This window comes from Rhinopithecus bieti, unplaced genomic scaffold (genome assembly GCF_001698545.2).
Source record: "Rhinopithecus bieti isolate Rb0 unplaced genomic scaffold, ASM169854v2 scaffold_18688, whole genome shotgun sequence".
Taxonomy (NCBI): domain Eukaryota; kingdom Metazoa; phylum Chordata; class Mammalia; order Primates; family Cercopithecidae; genus Rhinopithecus; species Rhinopithecus bieti.
The window spans coordinates 1,634,967-1,653,491 of NW_016809492.1; the positions used below are offsets into that span (position 1 = coordinate 1,634,967).

The 18,525-nt window shown below is 39.1% G+C and overlaps 1 protein-coding gene across 1 annotated transcript in view; it reads right to left on the bottom strand.

The window, feature by feature from the left end:
* The window catches only part of PRKAR2B (protein kinase cAMP-dependent type II regulatory subunit beta), a 114,399-nt gene extending 96,138 nt beyond the window's left edge, over positions 1 to 18,261 (bottom strand). Inside the window, 1 exon segment of the mRNA XM_017889585.1 lies at positions 17,697 to 18,261. Coding sequence (XP_017745074.1) covers positions 17,697 to 18,012 — 316 coding nt within the window. The 5' untranslated portion in view covers positions 18,013 to 18,261.
* Positions 18,262 to 18,525: the final 264 nt, after the last annotated feature.

Below are 18,525 nucleotides of genomic sequence, written 5' to 3' on the forward strand. Positions count from 1 at the left end.
CACTTTTCTTCTTCCTTTTTGATTATACAGCAAGAAATAGAGATCAGGTGTCCAAACCACTCAAACACATGGATTATGGCTGGAGGTGGGGCATAGTAAGACGAAATATAGATGCTTTTACAAAATGCCAATTTCAAAGACTTTCTTTGTATTTATGGAAAAATTCCTCAAAATAAAACTGACATTTTAGAATATGAAGGTAACAAAATGATTACATTAAAAAAAAACATATTTTTGATTGTGAATGAACATGAGTCTCCACTTCTTAATTCATGAGGATTTTACCAACAATGCCCTCTTAGGAAAAGAGAGAAAATACAGTTTCAGCTAGAAGAGTCCTAAAATGACTAAGTTTTATAAAGCTACACAGAGTTGAGGCAGTAACAATGTCAAGAAAAAGGTTCCCAAATACTTTCAGGTTTTTAAATGTGGGCTCAGAGTAAGTAGAAAGGGGTGGGAAAAGCCACTGTCAAGACGATGTAAACTCACTCTCTGCTTCTCCATACACAAAACTGTCTCTTGTAAGTCTGTATGGTCAGATTCACGTAAAGAGCAGATCTATGGAGACCAGTGTTCTGCTTATAAGAGTAAACAATCCAAGCTGGACTAAAAATACCAGGAAAGCTGGAAGCTGCAAGTTCAAATTGCTACATGTCTATAAAGTCACAACAAAACAGCTCTAGAGAACAGTAATTTGGGAGAAACAAAAAGGAAAGGCAGGAGAGGAGGCTTTGAAATGAAGAGCAACTGAGAGAACAATCAGGGATGTGACTAAGGTTGGCCTACTAATAAGAGTACAGTTATAGAAAATACCCGTATTAGGAGCCTTCCCCATACACCTCCCAGAATGAAGATATTCTTGCCATTCCAGTCTTAGCTCAAATGACCCCCTCTCAGGAAGCTTTTCCCTGAACACACTGTTTAAAGTTGCCCCTCTTGTTCCTTTCAATCGTACCATCCTGTTTCCTTTTCTCTACAGCTGGCTAAAGACGCCTACCGTTTTATGTTTATTGTCTGTCTCCTCCCTTGCTACATTACAAGCTCCATGAGGGCAGGGTCTTTCCTTGTTTGTCTGCTTCATTACTATATCCCCAAGGCTTAGAACACTGCTGGCTACAATATACATTAGGTTCAAAAATGCTGAAGAAATAGTGCTAATGAAAAATAATATAATAGGGGTGGCTCCCTGACACCTAAAGATTATTTGGCCAGGCACGGTGGCTCATGCCTATAATCCCGGCACTTTGGGAGGCCCAGGTGCGTGGATCACATGCGGCCAGGAGTTCAAGACCAGCCTGGCCAACATGGTAAAACCCATCTCTACTAAAAATACAAAAATTAGCCAGGCATGGTGGTACACAGCTGTAGTCCCAGCTACTTGGGAGGCTGAGGCATGAGAATCACTCAAACCTGGAGGCAGAGGTTGCAGTGAGCTGAGATTGTACCACTGCACTCCAGCCTTGGTGACAGAGCGAGACACCGTCTCAAAAAAAAAAAAAAAAGGCAAATGTTATGTATACAAGTATTAAGTTTCCAAAACCATAAATTAAAATATAGTATATAGTATTGGCTAAAAACATAAAATAGACTTCAAAACACTAGAGCTTGACTAGTCTTTGGCTTTTCTTCAAGTAGTATTATTAAAAGCAGTAACACTTACGCCCCACAATTATGAAAATGTAACCTGGTTTTAGTCTCTAACAAGAATAATGAAAGATTTCATAAGATAATCAGAGCAGAAGGCAATGGCATTTCTCAATTAAAATGTGAAAAAAAAAAAGGATTTCAAGAGCATCCACATTTCCAATTTAAAAAAAGAGGTGAAATTCACATACAATAAAATGTACAATTCGTTTTGATAAACATATACATCCACAACCAACACTTCAATCAAGATATAAAACATTTTCAACACCTTGGATAGTTTCCATGAGGCCCCTTACAATCAATTCCCACTATCTCATAGGCAACCACTTGTTAGGATTTCTACCACTGTAGTTTAGCTTTGCCTGTCTTTGAATTTCATGCAAACATAAGATTAATTCCTGCTGTTCTTTTTTAATGAGTAGTAGTATTCCCTTATATGACTATACCACAATATATATATATATCCATTCTCCTGTTGACGGACGTTTCAGTTTCCAGTTTGAGCTATTTGAATAAAGCTTGTATAAATATTCTTTAATATTCTTCTAAATATTCAACTCTTTGTTGGTAATATTCATTGAAAAAATCTTCCAGTCTTGTGACTGTCTTTTCATTTTGTTTACACTAACTTTGGTTGAGTAAAAGCATATGTTTACAAGCATTTTGTAAATGTTACTTTATTTCTCTTAAATACCTAGGAGGGGGATTTCTTGGTCATAGGTGGGTGAATGCTTAACTTTATAATATGCCCACAGTGTTCCTAAGTGTTTATACTACTTTATGCCCTCAAGGACCATATATGAGTTCCAGCCAACATAAAGTATGTCTTATTTTAGCCATTCTTGTGTGTGTTTAATGGTGTCTTACAGTGGTTTTAATTTTCACTATCCTGATAACTAAAAATACTGAGCACCATTCCACTTGCTTATTGGCCATTCTTATGTCTTGTTTTTTTTTCCGAGACAGAGTCTCGCTCTGTAGCCCAGGCTGGAGTGCGGTGGCACAGTCTTGGTTCACTGCAACCTTCACCATCCCGGTTCAAGCAATTCTCTGCCTCAGCCTCCCATGTAGCTGGGATTAAAGGCACGTGCCACCACTAATTTCTTGTTTTTAGTGGAGACGGGGTTTCATCATGTTGGCCAGGCTAGTCTCAAACTGCTGACCTCAATATCTGCCTGCCTAGGCCTCCCAAAGTGCTGGGATTACAGGCATGAGCCACCGCTCCCAGCCATTGTTAGGTCTTCTTTATTGACGTGTTCAAGTCTTTGCTCAGTTTGATTAGGGTCTTTTTATGAGTGAGCTTTACCAGTTCCTGCTATATATTCTCAGCAATAACAAATTAAAATGCATAAATTTTTAAAATTCCAGTTGTGATAAGCTACATAGGAATAAAACTAAGATAAGAAAATCCTTATGGAGAAAATTAAAAACATTATTGATGAATATGAAAGGAAGACTGAATAAAGGGAGACATATCATGTTTATGGATAGGAAGACTCAGTATCATTAAAATGTCTGTCATCTCCAACTCTGTTTATAAATTCAAGCAATTCCAATAAAACTACCAATAAAGATTTTCTACAAAACTGAAGTAGCATATCCTAAAAGTCTCATGGAATAACAAAAGCCTACAAATAGTTAAATCATTTTAAAGCAAAAAAAGTGAGAGTTACCATACCATATATCAAGACCATTTTAAAGTCACATTAAGAGAAAGAGGCATTGATGAAAGGACAGACAAATCCAATAGAACAGAACAGAAGCTTGAAGTACATTCACATGAATGTGGAAATTTGTACATTCACATATAAATGGAAATTTAACATTTAAAAATCAGTGGGGGTAAAACATGAGTCAATACATGACACACACTAAAATAATGAAATGAGATTCCCTAATTCATACCGTATATAAGAAATACATTATAGATTAAAGTCTTAAAGATGAAACTCAAGACTTACAAATTTTTACAGGAAAATAAAGAGATTATCTTTTTAATTTGGATTAGTGATAAAATCCTTAAACAAGGCAAAAAAATCACAAGCAAAGGAATGATTAACATTAGCCTACATTCAAATTAAAAATTATGTTCCAAGTTATTGTAAACAAAATGAAAAGACAAACCTAAGATTGGAAGATTTTTTTCAATGACTATTGACAACATAGGGTTGGTAGCCAGAACATTAGAGGAAAGGAGGGAGGAAGAGAGGGAGGAAGAGAGGGAGGAAGAGAGGGAGGAAGAGAGGGAGGGAGGGAGGAAGGGGAAAAATCCTTCTACGAATCGGTAAGAAAAACACAATCAGCCAGATGGGAAAAATGGCAACAAATTTTCAAAGAAAATAAACTACAAATATGGTCAATGAACATGAAAAGATGTTCAATGTCACTAGCAATAAGAGGAGAACGAATTCAATTCACAGATTTTATCTGACATCCATCCTACTGTCAAAGCTTGTTGAAATCTGACAACATTGAACGTTAGCTTCAATGTGAAAACCAGGAACTCTTATACAGCTGATGAGAGTACAAACTGGTGCAACACCTTTACAAAGCATATACGACAATGTGAGGTGAAGTTAAAGCTGTGCACCCCTACAATCAACCTTTCCACACTTAGGTACATACCCTACAGCAGCAGTCCACAAACTTTTCGATCTCAAAACCTCTATATACTCTCAAAAATTATGTGTGTATATGGTTATATCCATTGATATTTACTGTATTATAAATTAAAACTGATATTTAAAATATGAATTTAAAAGGACAACATGCACGTTACTAATAACATATTTTGATAAAATATTATATTTTCCAAAACAAACAAAACTAGGTGAAATTTAGAATGACTTTGTTTTACATTTTTGCAAATCTGGTATGATAGAAGATGGCTGGGTTCTCCTACTTGCTCCTGCATTCAATCTGTAGCAATATCACACATCATGTACCCTCTGGAAAACTCTACTGTAAGCTATCATGCTGAGAGCATGAGAGAAAAAAAGGCAAAGAAAATCTAATCTTAGAGAGGACTCTATTATAATTTTCATTCTATGGACTTTTTTCTTTTTTTTTTTTTTTTTTTTTTTTTTTTTGAGCGGTAGTCTCGACTGTCGCCCAGGGCTGGAGGCAGTGGCCCGGATCTCAGCTCACTGCAAGCTCCGCCTCCCGGGTTTCACGGCCCATTCTCCTGCCTCAGCCTCCCGAGTAGCCCTGGCCGGACTACAGGCACCCGCCACCCCTGCCCGGCTAGTTTTCTTGCATAATTTTCTAGTAGAGGATAGGGCGTTTCACCCCTGTTACGCCCAGGATGGTCGTCGATCTCCTGACCTCGTGCATCCGCCCTGTCTCGGGCCTCCCCAAAGTGCTGGCCATTACAGCTTGAGCCACCGCGCCCGGCCTCATTCTATGGACTCTTGCAAGGTCTGGGAAGAGGAGGCAAATGGTCCCCCAGAGGTATCCAGACCACACACTGAAAACTATCTTTAGAAACTACATTTGCCTCACACACACACACACACTCACTACAGCACTATAACAACAAATTGGGAACAACCAAAATATTTACCAAAGAATGAATAAAGTGTGTATTTATACAAGAGTATACTACATAGCAGGTTAAAATAAATGAACTAGAGAACTAGAACTACATGAATCAATGTAACATCTCAAATGTCTTTCTCAAAAACAAGTTGATGGACAATAATTTACATAAAAGAAACTTTTATAAGTGCAAAATTTATACAAATTTCTAACCTAATGCCTATGCAGTAATAGTACAAAAACACATACCAGAAACATAAACAATAAATGCATCGTATTGGTGGTTATCTCTGGAGACAGAAGTTGATGGAATGGGACAGGACAGAGCACACGAGGGGCGTCCTCCTACTGCACATGTGGTATATTTTAAAAGAAAAAAAAACAAACAACCAATTCTTTTTTTGAGACAGTCTTATGCTGTCACCCAGGCTGGAGCTCACTGCAACCTTGGCCTCCTGGGTTCAAGTGATTCTCCTGCCTCAGCCTCCCAAGAAGCTGGGATTACAGGCATGTGCCACTACACCCAGCTAATTTTTGTATTTTTACTAGAGATGGGGTTTCATCATGTTGACCAGGGTGGTCTCTAACTCCTGACCTCACGTGATCCGCCCACCTTGGTCTCTCCCAAAAGGCTGCGATTACAGGCATGAGCCACTATGCCCGGCCAGAAAAACCTTGAAGGGTGCCAAAATATTAAAATCTGTCAGAGCTAGAAGACTGCTTATATGAGTGTTCCTTATGTATCTGTGTCTTTCTGTATATTGAAAATATGTCACAATAAGTAAAAGAGAAAAAAAATGCTGCTCTACTCAGTTTTGGCAGATAAAAAGCTCTCACTATGCTCTACTACTATCAGCCCAGCCAAATTAGTTCAAAATGTACTTTAATGCTAAATGTACTCCTAAAATACTTTTCATAAAATATGCTTTTTACAAACGGGTTTCTGTTAAAATTCAAACACTAAAATACCTTTTGGATTCCATTTAAGGAATTACAAGAAAGGTATTTCAAGGAATTACTATGCATCAAAAGTCCTAATATTGCTTGGCTAGTAAACTGCTGTTAATAAATAAAAAAAATCAAAGACCTATGAACAACTCCATGTAAAACAAAGATCCCAAAAGATTGTCTTTATTTTCTTCTAAAAATAAATTATTAGCAATTTGTAGCTGAATAAGTACAGAATCATAAATTTTCAGAATAAAAACACATACTAATGTAAGACTTGGAGAGGTATACATTTGTCCCACCACGAGCTTACTTTTATAAATATTATGACATGAGGCAACAAGCTGTCAATTTAATGCCAACTAATTGTTTTCCAGTTAATGTGTATTTCAGGCACATAGTTATGTTTTTCTACAAGATCTGCCTCATTTAAATAAAGTAACAATTTTCAATACTTCTACCTACACATTCCTAAGTTGTTCAAAAATTACTTGCTAAACCTTAAATTTAAGACCATAAACTTGGAGATTGTGTAAACACACATCTATTTACTCCATCAGTTAAACACTGATTCTCAGGGAAAGGATGGTATGAAAACAAAGCAAAGCTTTATCCCATCTTTTTTTTCCAAGTCAGACTATTTACCTCAATTTTCAAACGGAATTAAAAGAGGACATGAGATTTAAAGGAGTACAGGTTTTTAAAAATTTGAAATTCTTAACTAAAAGATTTAAAGACTTTCATATTTTTCATTAATAACTTCTTTAAAGTACTATTACTATACTGTCTTGAGAGCAATCTCTAGTTTATATTTCCAATCAAATTTCATTTTTTTTAAACTGTCATGTTCTCACTGAATTCTAAAACTTGTATTTGTTTCCTTTTGGTTTTGTTGTGTTTTGTTTTTTTAACAAACACACATTAATGCTTAGTGTATACCAGGTACTGTTAATTCATTAAATTCTCACAGCATCCCTCTCAGGTAGGTACTATTTTTATTCCCATTTCATAGATGAGGAAAATGAGGCACTGATCATAAAATATGTACTTACTCAAGGTCCCAAAAGTTATAAATGGTAGAGTCAGGCTTCAAATCTAGAGTCTGTACAAAAATTAAATCATACTTTTAAAAAAGCTTCTACTATTTCAGATGTTTCACATAATTACTCTTAAATTTTGGCAACTGAAAACAATCTGGTTTATTTTTGCTTTTTTCCATAAAAGCAAATTGCCAGATTTAAAAAGTATAAGGCAAAAGAAAAGGAGCTCTAGTGACCACGTTTATGAAAATTAGTGGAGTGGGAAAAAAAAAAAGAATGACATGAGAGTACAGGAGAGAAGAACTGAGGAAAGAGAGAACACATTCAGTTTAGGATAAAATTGTTTGCAGGTGCCTGAAGAACATGCAAGCAAAGGTATTTGGTAAGCAGGTGGGTATGTCCATTTCAATTTTAAAGAGACAGGTCTGTGCTGGAGCTAGAGGAAAAACTGGAGGGCTCCAAAGAGTAAGTGAGTCTTGAGGGGTCAGCAGGATTCAAGCAATAGAGGGAGGAAGGCAGCTTGCCTTGCAAAGTGGCAGGAATGATGAGGAAAGGCGAAGAGATGGAAATGGACAAAGCAGGTTCAGGGCAATAGATCAGTTTTAGATTAAGCACAGGGTTCACATAAGCAGATGCAATGACATACATAATTAGTGGTTTGTGGGGGGCCAAAATGTCACCTCAATTAAAATATGAAATCCAACAGGCAAAAGAAGCCTGTGCACGTGCGTTCTGTGCATTTTGTAGTGTTCCATGTCAGGCCCAAGTCTCACACTGTATTTTTAATATAACAAAGTCCAAATCCAAGAAACTGAACTGAAGATAGGCTAAAGCTTTTATATTTTATGAAAACATCTTAAAATACATTAATGCAAAAGATTACTAGGAAACTATTATTAAAAGTCTATTTAAAATACTTACATGCCTAAGAAGTTTTCAATCATTTTATATTCATACACATTTACCATTAGACAGTTTTCAACTTAGTACTCAATATTTTAAAAAACATTTGCACACCTACTGTGGGCAAAGCACAAGACATACAGGGAAAGACTTAGAGAGATAGAGGTATATTCCTGCACATTCTTGCCTGCTTATACTGAAGACCCTTGACATCTGTCTGCAAAGCTGACTGATGGAGGCCATATTCATCCTACCATATTGATACTATTAACATCAAGGAGGGAAACTTGCAAATATTTTTGGTAGGGTGAAATGTAAACTAAACCTTTGGGAAAAGACTGAGATTTGGCAGAAAGATATGAAGAGGGGGGTGGGAATTCAGGACCAAGAGAATGACTTAAGACAAGAATATTTGGCTATATCAATTTAGAATCATGTCATGTGCCGCTATATACTGTGGTTTTTGTTTTTTTGTTTGTTTGTTTTTTGAGATGGGAATCTCACTCTGTCAAGCAGTGGCGCGATCTTGGCCCTCCAGATTCACACCATTCTCCTGCCTCAGCCTCCCGAGTAGCTGAGACTACAGGCACCCACCGCCACGCTCAGCTAATTTTTTTGTGTGTATTTTTAGTAGAGATGGGGTTTCACCAAGTTAGCCAGGATGGTCTTGATCTCCTGACCTCATGATCTGCCCGCCTCGGCCTCCCAAAGTGCTGGGATTACAGGCGTGAGCCACCGCAACTGGCCTACTGTGTTTTATTTACTACTTAATGGATATTTACAAAAGAATTGCCTTTCTTTCATATATTTTTACACTTATTTAACAGGTAATCCAAGCACATGCTAAACATTTTTTCAAAAGTTACAAAAAAGCAAATAGTGAACGGTCTCTCTCCTAAGTAACTTAAAATATTCTACAAAATTGCATTTCTTTTCAACTATTTTAAACTTTAGACTTTCTTCTAATTCTCACCGGTATTTCCATGATTCACTGATTCTTAATCAGAAAACTATAATATGATTCTCTTTTGTCCCATCCACAAATGTTGCACCAAAAACATTACTACTCTACAATTTGAATTCAAGGTAACAGGTTTTAAAAGAAAAAGCCTGGAGTTTCCCCTTCAGGTAATGTAGTTTTATTTCCCTTCTATAAGATAGAGTTTTCCTCTGTACTCTGCCAACTTGTTGAGTCAATTAACTTATCGAGTGACTGTCTTTTTAAAAAGACACACACACACACACTCTCTGCAGGCCCTTTATGAGCTAGAAGCTTGAATCAGGGAACCAAAATTGATCATGGCAACTTTATACATTACTAGAGTATCAATTTAAGTGGTATTGTTTAGAGCTGTAGTCTCCAAAATGGGGTTCATGTATGCCAAGACAGTGTATAAGGCTACATGTTGGGATGTAGGAGAAAATTACAACTTGCTTAGAGTTGCTTTTTACTTTGTCCTTTCCAAATTTATATTGCAGGAAGCTTTACCATACATATAAGTCAATATATTGCTACATGTATAAAATTTGTCAACATATATTGGGGGTGTACACTCAAATATATTTTGCTAATAAGGGTATGTAATAAGATAAATTTAGAGAATTACGCAGCTCAGTACATGAGGTGATTATTTTTAAAATAAATAAATGTAAGGCTGGGTGTGGTGGCTCATGCCTATAATCCCAGTATTTTGGGAGGCTGAAGCAGGTGGATCACTTGAGGCCAGGAGTTCCAGACCAGCCTTGCCAAAATGGAAAAATCTCGTCTCTACCAAAAATACAAAAATTAGGCAGACATGGTGGCGCGCACCTGTAATCCCAGCTACACAGGAAGCTGAGGCAGGAGAATCACTTGAACCCAGAGGCAGAGGTTGCAGTGAGCCAAGAAGGCGCCACTGCACTCCAGCCTGGGCGACAGAGCATGACTCTCTCAAACACAAAATAAAATAAACAAATGTACTGAGTTTCTAAAGTACATGAAATGCTAATTTGGGTTGAATAGACAGAGAAAGCAAATTGTAAAAGAGAGAGATCAATGCAGGGCTAGCCTGCAAACTTTTAGAGGGAAAAGTAGGTAGCTAATTTTTTGATACGTGGTTATTTTCAACCACGTTACTGCTAAAACAGTTACTGAAATGAAGTGTATAAACTGTGGTTGAAAAGGAGGACCCTGAAGTCAGATTATCAGGTTCAAACCTTGATTTCACCAATTACTCCGGGGAAGACTAAATCACATATTTGTAAAGCATCTGTTCAGATGACAATGTGTACACTGTTCCGCATCTGATACATCAGTAGTTAAAAATGTTAATAACTAGTATTAAATAAAAAGGACACCATTTATTTATTTATTTATTTATTTACTTATTTATTTTGAGACAGAGTATACCTCTGTAGCCCAGGCTGGAGTGCAGTCGCGCAATCTAGGCTCACTGCAACCTCCGCCTCCTGGATTCAAGCGATTCTCCTGCCTCAGCCGCACGAGTAGCTGGGATTAAGGTGCCCGCCACCACGCTTGGCTAGTTTTTCTATTTTTAGTAGAGATGGGGTTTCACCATGTTGGCCAGGCTGGTCTCAAACTCCTGTCCTCGGGTGATCTGCTCGACTCGGCCTCCCAGAGTGCTAGGAATTATAGGCGTGAGCCACCGTGACCGGCCCAAAAGGACACCATTTTAAAAACGTTAGTTTTCTACAATAATGAGAATGAAACAACCGAATCATGTTTTAATTCAACATGACCTTTGAAAAAGATGTTTTTTGGGTCTAACTGAAATATATTAGAATAAATGGAACAAACGGCTTTTTTCCTTCTTTTTTCACCCCCCAAATTCCCCTCAATATCATTCCCATGGACTATTTTGTCTTGGAACAGCTAATGTAAATTAAACAATGTCATCTTTAGTCAAATACAGAAATAACTGTACACAGTATATCTTCTTGGCTTCACTTTTATGTGGAACATGTGTTTACATTTTGACCTTTTGTCTTTTTTTTTTTAATTAAGAAACATTTTAAACAGCAGCAACTGGAAAGACTTTTTTTTCAGTTTCCAAACATATTAAGCTACACATGGCAGAGCCTATTGCTGAAACATTTATAAATGTTACACCAACTGTTTATAGTTCTGATTTTCTTATTTGATTGTTTTGTTGTCATGTAAGCCATGACCTGAAAATTGTAGCTCAAATTCTTTCCATAAAATAATTACATAAACAGTTTGAGTAAACAGTCTGAGTCATTTTGAATTTGCAAAGCACAAAATTTGCTCCCAAAAAATAGTGATAAGCATCACAGTGAGGTTTTTATAGGATTTTGTGACTGTCCCAACCACAACTAGATGACATAGGTAAGATTGGAAGGACAAGAACAGGATCAAGAACACAGTGACAATCCATTCTACTCAGAAAAATCACTGCATTCTTGTTTCTTTTCCATTGTCTCTTATTAAGCAAGTGATATGAAAATACAGTCTAATATTAGATTTCACTCCACTGAAAAAGAATCAAAGAACAAAAAAACCTGGAAATTCTGAAGACAAACGTACTTTTCTTTAGCCCAGCCTTTTAAACCTTATCTATCAACTTGATGGAAGACAGAAAAAATTCATATGATGTGAGTTAATATAAATAGCGCACAAAACGTTGGCAACAGTTCTATGAACAAAATCAAATTTGTAAGGCCAAAACCTACCAAATTTGGATAAGGAAATTCTCTGTCTCTTACCTGCCCTGTCTATTAACAAAATTGATCACATATACTATCTATGAGGCCATCTCTGACAAAAGGATGGTGTCTTAAGTCTAGGCAGAGCGTGGTGGCTCATGCCTCTAATTCCAACATTTTTGGAGACTGAGGCAAAAGGACTGCTTGAAGCCAGGAGTTCAAGACCAGCCTGGGCAAGAAAGCAAGACCCATCTCTACTAAAAAACAAACAAAAACAGAAAAAATGAAGTCTAAAGAGAGTAAATGTAAGACTGATCACTTCTTTTTTCTTAAAATAAGAAAAAAGACAAAGTTGGCTCTCAATAAATATTTGTACAGTGAATGAATAAATGCAATATCCTACCTTCCAACTTTCACACATTCCTTCTAATAGGCCATCCCAGATCTCAGCACTTTCTGTGATTCTCCACACTTCTAAGGCAGACCCTGCAGTTAGTCACTTCAGTCTTCTTCACTGAATCTCTCACCTTAAAACATTCCATCAATCCGCAACCTGCATTGTAGGGCTTTATTACTACTACTCCTGAAAACGATTTTCTTAATGGGTCAAAATAAACACCAAATTGATGGATTCATAGGTCCCCTGTTTGTATTTGCACAACAGAAAAAGAAACACAATTGTTTTTCAACATAGCTGTTAACAAAATCTTGACAGCTGGAAATTTACTGGAATCCATGGAATGAGATTTTGCAACAATAAAATAACCATTCAATATTCACTCCTGTTCTACCCAGACACAGCACATCAATTTATGTGCATCCATTAAAAAAAAAAAGCTGGTAACTGTCTTATCTAAAATAACAGCTAAATGGTTTAGTTTTTGATAGGCAGAAAAATTAAAGTACTAATGCTTCAATTTCTGTTTAGGTGTTTCCATTATATGTCTTCAGACAAAGTATAAGTTACTCAAGCAAGCCTTCCTAACTGGTTTTACTTCTCTCTTGCTCTCTCCCTCCCCCTTTCCCTCCTGAATTTATTATCTTTCTCCCTTTACTACCCTTCTTCCAAAGTCCAAAGCAAAGATGGGTAAGAGAAGAAAGGACACTATTTCAAGTTTTTTGGTTTCCCAATTTCAACCCCTAAAGCAATCCACTTATTATTTCTAGTAAAATGAATAATGTTAACTTCTGCTTTGAAAATCACAATCACCATGTCTAACTGAAAATAATTTTTATTATCTTTTCTGACACTATTGTTTTATGCTCATAACTAAAATAATGGCTTCAATATTTTAGCCATTGTCTTGAATGATGTAATCCATTTCAGGAGGATTTAAAACCACCATGTAAATCTCTAATAGCCAAAAATTATAAAGTCTCATTAATTACAAAATCCTGGGGCTCTTAGCTACAAATTACGAGTTGAAAGGATATGGATTTTATTACTGTGTAACATTAAATCCTAAGTAAAACTGCCGCATAAGCTCATTCCCTACTTCATCTTGCCAAGAAGTGCAATACTGGATTCATTTCCATAAAACACAATGAAATTGGCTATTTTGCAAAAAAAAAAAAGTATATAACTCTGTAAGATTTTACATCAATTGATAGTAACTTTACATATATTTTGCTTGACCCTTAAGGATGTTTTGTAAATTCTCCAAATTCCCTTTAAATTGTAAAAACCAAAAGGTAGGTAAGATTCCAATAAGACTGGACATAGGACAGAGTTAAGAGAATTAAGCCATAGTTATTACATGGTAAATTTCAATTTATTACCTTTGATATGCTTGTCTTATGGAGTATGATTCTCTATTTTTGGTATGTGTATCTACTTTGAACTCTAGATCTTTTTCTTCTATAATATAGAAAATCAGCTCTTTACTTTCTATCCAGCAGTTATTTTTTCTCCTCGGCTGACTGCTCTGCATGTGCCCATGTGTAGTTAATTTGTTTCTGACCACTTGTCCATTTATCAGAGTAATCTGAATGGTATTAACTTCATTTTTAGTTTCAGCAATTCCACTGAAGAAATCATTGGGCAACACAGGATCTCTTGATGATGCCTATATAAAATCATGAATTACCACAGATTTTACTCCAAACTAGTACTGATGCAATGCTATAGCCTACTGTAAACCCTTCTAAGAAATTCAAGGCCTAGGGACGCTACCCTTTCAGACATGACGTGTCAAACTGTATCTGCTTTCTCTAGGACAGGAAAAAGGGAGACAGAGTAGATGCCAAGAGGTTTCCATTATGGCTTCTTTCTGGCCTTTGAGAGTTTTCCTAGAAAGGGTCACCATAAGCCACTATCATTCGAACACCTAAAGCTTGCTCTTTTGACCAAAATTGCTAGCAAATGGAAAGTAACAATTAGAATTGATGAGACTGGAAGAGAACAGGAGAGGGAAAGGAAAGCTATTAGAAGAGGAAAGGATCCTTTGGAAAGGTAGGAAAGAAGACCACCTTCACCCATCTGACTGTTCTAGCACCACGTACGGCCATACTACCTGACCCTCAAAAATCAATGACCCCTGGCCAGACAACATTTTTCCAGCTAACTGCAGGTGCCTGGCTTATTTGATTAAACCACCATATTATGAGATCAAGGTCATATGCTTGATCCCTACGTTTGTCAATGGGCACAAGTTTCATGGTCAAAAACTTGCCTTTTAACTCCAACCTCTCATAAATACCATCACTTACGTTAAAGACATTCACAAGAGAGGATATGAACCAATGATGCAAATCCATCACCATCACTGAAAAAATAACCAGGAAAACCTGACTTGTGAGTCAGCCCACAGAACAAATTCCATTTAAGAACTCCCTGATGATCCTGGGCTTCAAGGTTAGACACATAAGAGTAAGAAATTAGGCTTCGCTACTTACTCGTTCTATGTGTGACCCTGGACAAGTTAATTTTTCAGAGCTTTTAACAATCAAACACATTAAGGGTCCCAAATAGAGCTTGACATGTAAGGGTTACTCAGGTCATGCTAGCCCAGCCCCATCTGGAGATATAATCTGCCAGTCAAGAGCACAGGGATGAAGCCAGGTCCACCTGTGTCCCAATCCTGATTTTGCAGCTCACGTGAAACACTGGGCAAGTGATGGCCTTATCATTCTCATAAAGCTGAGATAAAAAAATTAAAGCATTTAGACAGCACACAGCAATTGTCAACTAATGGCAATTATGTTTTAACTCTTAAGAAGAAGATAATATTATCACTATCTGTTAATGTTTTCCAAAGTACAGTCATGGAACTACTGATATCGTAACGACCTGGGTGGGATGTCTACTGAGCGGGAAAAAAAGGATACCATGTCCCATCTCAACCTATTCAAAAAGCTCTTCAAAAATGGTACAGGGTAATGGTCATTTCTGAATCAAACTTCCTTGAGATGCCTATGAAAATTTCAGAATTATTGACCCAGCAGGTCTTGTGCTGTGTCATAGTAAATTAAGACTTGTTTTCCAATCCTTATTCTTTACTATGCCAGAATTGCCCAGTATCTGGGGTTCTTTTCTAATGAGGCACATTTCTGGACATAGATGTCAAACCGATAGGCTCATACTTTTTAGGCTCACTCCTGTTTTTTCCCCCAATGGTACTATTTTGACTTTTTTTTTTCTTCTGACCAGGGGTCAGCAAGCTATGGCCTTGACATGCGGCTAATTTTGGACAACCCCAACCCTCACAAGGTGTATGTGTTTAAAAAAAAATGAAGACGTGATCAAGACCACATGTTGCCCAAAGTCTAAAACGTTTACTATCTGGCGCTTTACAAGAAAAGCTTGCCAACCACTTTGTAGCCTATAATTAAATGTTTTTCAGCTGCAGGTCTCAACACAATTTAAAATAGGGAGACATAATCGATTCAAATAGTAAATATCAAAAAGCACTGCATCTGACAGAAGGGAGTACCTGTACTATTGCCAAAGTTTCAATCAGACACACGTATGTGCCTCCTGGATAATGATCAAATTGTATTTGGTTGCAGTCTAAAAGTTTTTAAGGCCTTGGAGGTGAGGCTGGGGAGTAACTAGTGCAATTGTTTACAAGTTTAACTTATTTAACTCACATTGAGCAATTTTTACAGCAAAGGTGCCTTGGAGAATATAAAGTCATATAAAGCCCTGCTGTTTTGAAGTTAACGGCTTATTTCTTCACTACAAAATGAAAACGGAATCTCTTCTGTGCACAATATATTGTTATAAGGAGAAAATGGAATCATCGATGCAAAGTACTTCAACAAATGCATTATACAAACAAAAGATTTTGATTATATTAACAACATATCATACAGAATACATATAAGGTCTTTACCAAGCCCCTGAGTTCCTAGTTTTCTCCAACCTGGAAAAAGAGTCCTTTTTTCCCCCTTTGTGTGTGTGCATGAACATGTGTGCATGCGTCAGGGGCATAAAAAGTATTAGATATCTCTGCCCTTTCTATCATCCATTACTGGCTGCTGCTTCTTAACTATTTAAAAGATGCATTCTTTTCTTTCTCTTGTTTCTGGAAGGAAAAGCATTTGATTTGATTCTTGTGCAAAAAGAACTACTAAGACTATGATTATCCTCTTGAGGAAACATTTAAAAGTCCAAAATTAAAATTGTAAGTAACAAGCTTCACTTTTATCTTCATAGAGCACTAATTTCCTGGCTTTCTGGGATTGTTTCGGACAAACTAAAAATACATTAATTTTATAATCCATTTCAACATATAATCGTGCAAAGAAAAGAAACATCTTCCTAGGAGCATACACAAGGAAATGAAATGACACTTCTAAATGTTTTCATTTTATGAAATACACTGCAGACACACAAACCACAAGCAGTGTAAATAAATAAAAGCTGGTGCAATGCTGCATGCATGTTTGCCTTATACCACAAAGAGAAAACACTTGCACATTGCACTCCATGGTATTTTAGCTTGGGTTGTCATAAAAATGGGATTTGGGCATGTTGTGTAATACAGGGGGCTGTAAATGAGGGTGTGTGTCTGGGTGTGTTAGGGAAAGAGGGTTGTAAGCAGAAGGGGTGGGACTTGCCAGGAGCAGCTATTTGAGAAAATTCCTTTTTCTTTCCCATTCATTCTTCTAGCTCAGTCTATTCTAGCTCAGTCTGGCACAGTCCTTACAATTACTCACTGGCTTTTCATTCTAAAGACAACCAACAAGCTTTCAGAACTTCCTACAGTGTTTTTCTCATACACTTAAAAAAAATAAAACAGCAAATCATTCAATATGTCTTTTATACAAAAAGCAAACCATTAACCCGTTTCCTCGTTCCAAAGACCCCCGTGGGTTTCAGACTAAATAGAATCCTTTGTTGAGTGTCCAAAAATAACACAACACAGCATTGGTAAATTGGAAAATAATAGATAACTCTTATTTCCAAGAATGTCAGAGCTATTGGCCATAAATTTTGTTCTGCCCCAGTGAGTCCAATTTCATGCTTCTTTTAGTGAATCTACCATCCTAACAACAGTAAAGTCAATCATATTAAACACCGTTCGCCTTTTCTCTTTTGACATTCCATTAATAAATACAAGGGCTGAAAGAAGACGCCAAGTGGGCCAGTTTCTTTATGCACAATGGTATCCTCCAAGCGAAATACCTCCAATCACAGCGAAAGTTGTCTTTCTAGCAGATGCCCACCCCAACCGGCCCAGGCAGAGGGGGCAGACGGGCAGAGGGAAGCGTAACCTCCCAGCTCTCCCACCTCCAGAGGAAGGGAAGAGGGTATGAGAGCGGAGTAGGAAGGTGGGCGAGTGGGAGAGACAGAAATGGATGCTGAGGGGGTGGGCGAGATGGGAAGGTAGGGAAAGGTGGAGAATGCGGGAAGAGAGGTGGGCGCGCAAAGCGGCAGGATCCGAGAGCACAGCAGGGCGCTGTGTGGCAGCGAGGGGATCCCGGGGCGCGAGGGAGAGGGTGTCTGGTCCTCACCATTGAACGCCCCTGCGTCTGCGGGCGCCGCCTCCTCCTCCTCCCCGTCCTCGGAGTCGGAGTGCATGGGCTCCTCGGCGAAGTTAACCCCCTTGCTGGGGGTCCCACCCCCGGCAGCGGCGGCAGAGGCGCCCGCGTCCCCCCAGGTCCTGCCCTCATGGCCGAAGCGCGCGGTGCCTTTGCGCTCGTTCTCCTGCTGCAGGCGCGTGAAGTGCTGCAGCGCGAACTCCAGCAGGTCCGCGGGCTGGTGCCTCAGCACCTCCACGGTGAAGCCCTGCAGCAGCTCCGTCAGTCCCGCCGGGATCTCGATGCTCATCCTGCCTCTGGGGCGGCAGGCGCCTGGGCGCCGCCCTCGCCCCCTCCCCGGCACGGCCTAGGGCCCCGCGGCTGCCGAGCGAGCGCCGACGGCGCTGGCGGCGCTACCGGCTGCGAGCGCGGCGCCTGGGCCCGCGCCCGGTGGCCCGGGCCGCGGCTCCCGCGCGCGTCTTGTCCGTGTGGCGGCGGCGGATGAGCGAGCCGGCCCCGGGAGGGGCTGGCAGCATCTCCTGCTCCTCCCGCTCCCGCCGCGGCCTCGCCTCTCCCTCGCCCGGGCGCCCCGCCCCCGCCCCGCCGCGGTGCGCGGGAGGGGGCGCAGGAGAGCGCGCCCACGTGACCCTCGGAAACCATGGCAACCTCTGCCGGCTGGCGCCGCTCACCAGCCGCTCTGACCACTGCAGGGTGGAATTCGTTGGCGGGCTGCGCGCCCGGGCCGGGTGAGGCGGAGGGAGGCCCAGCGAGGCCGTCTTGGTGTCCACCTGTCCGCGCGTCCAGGAGCGGGCTGGCCACTCGC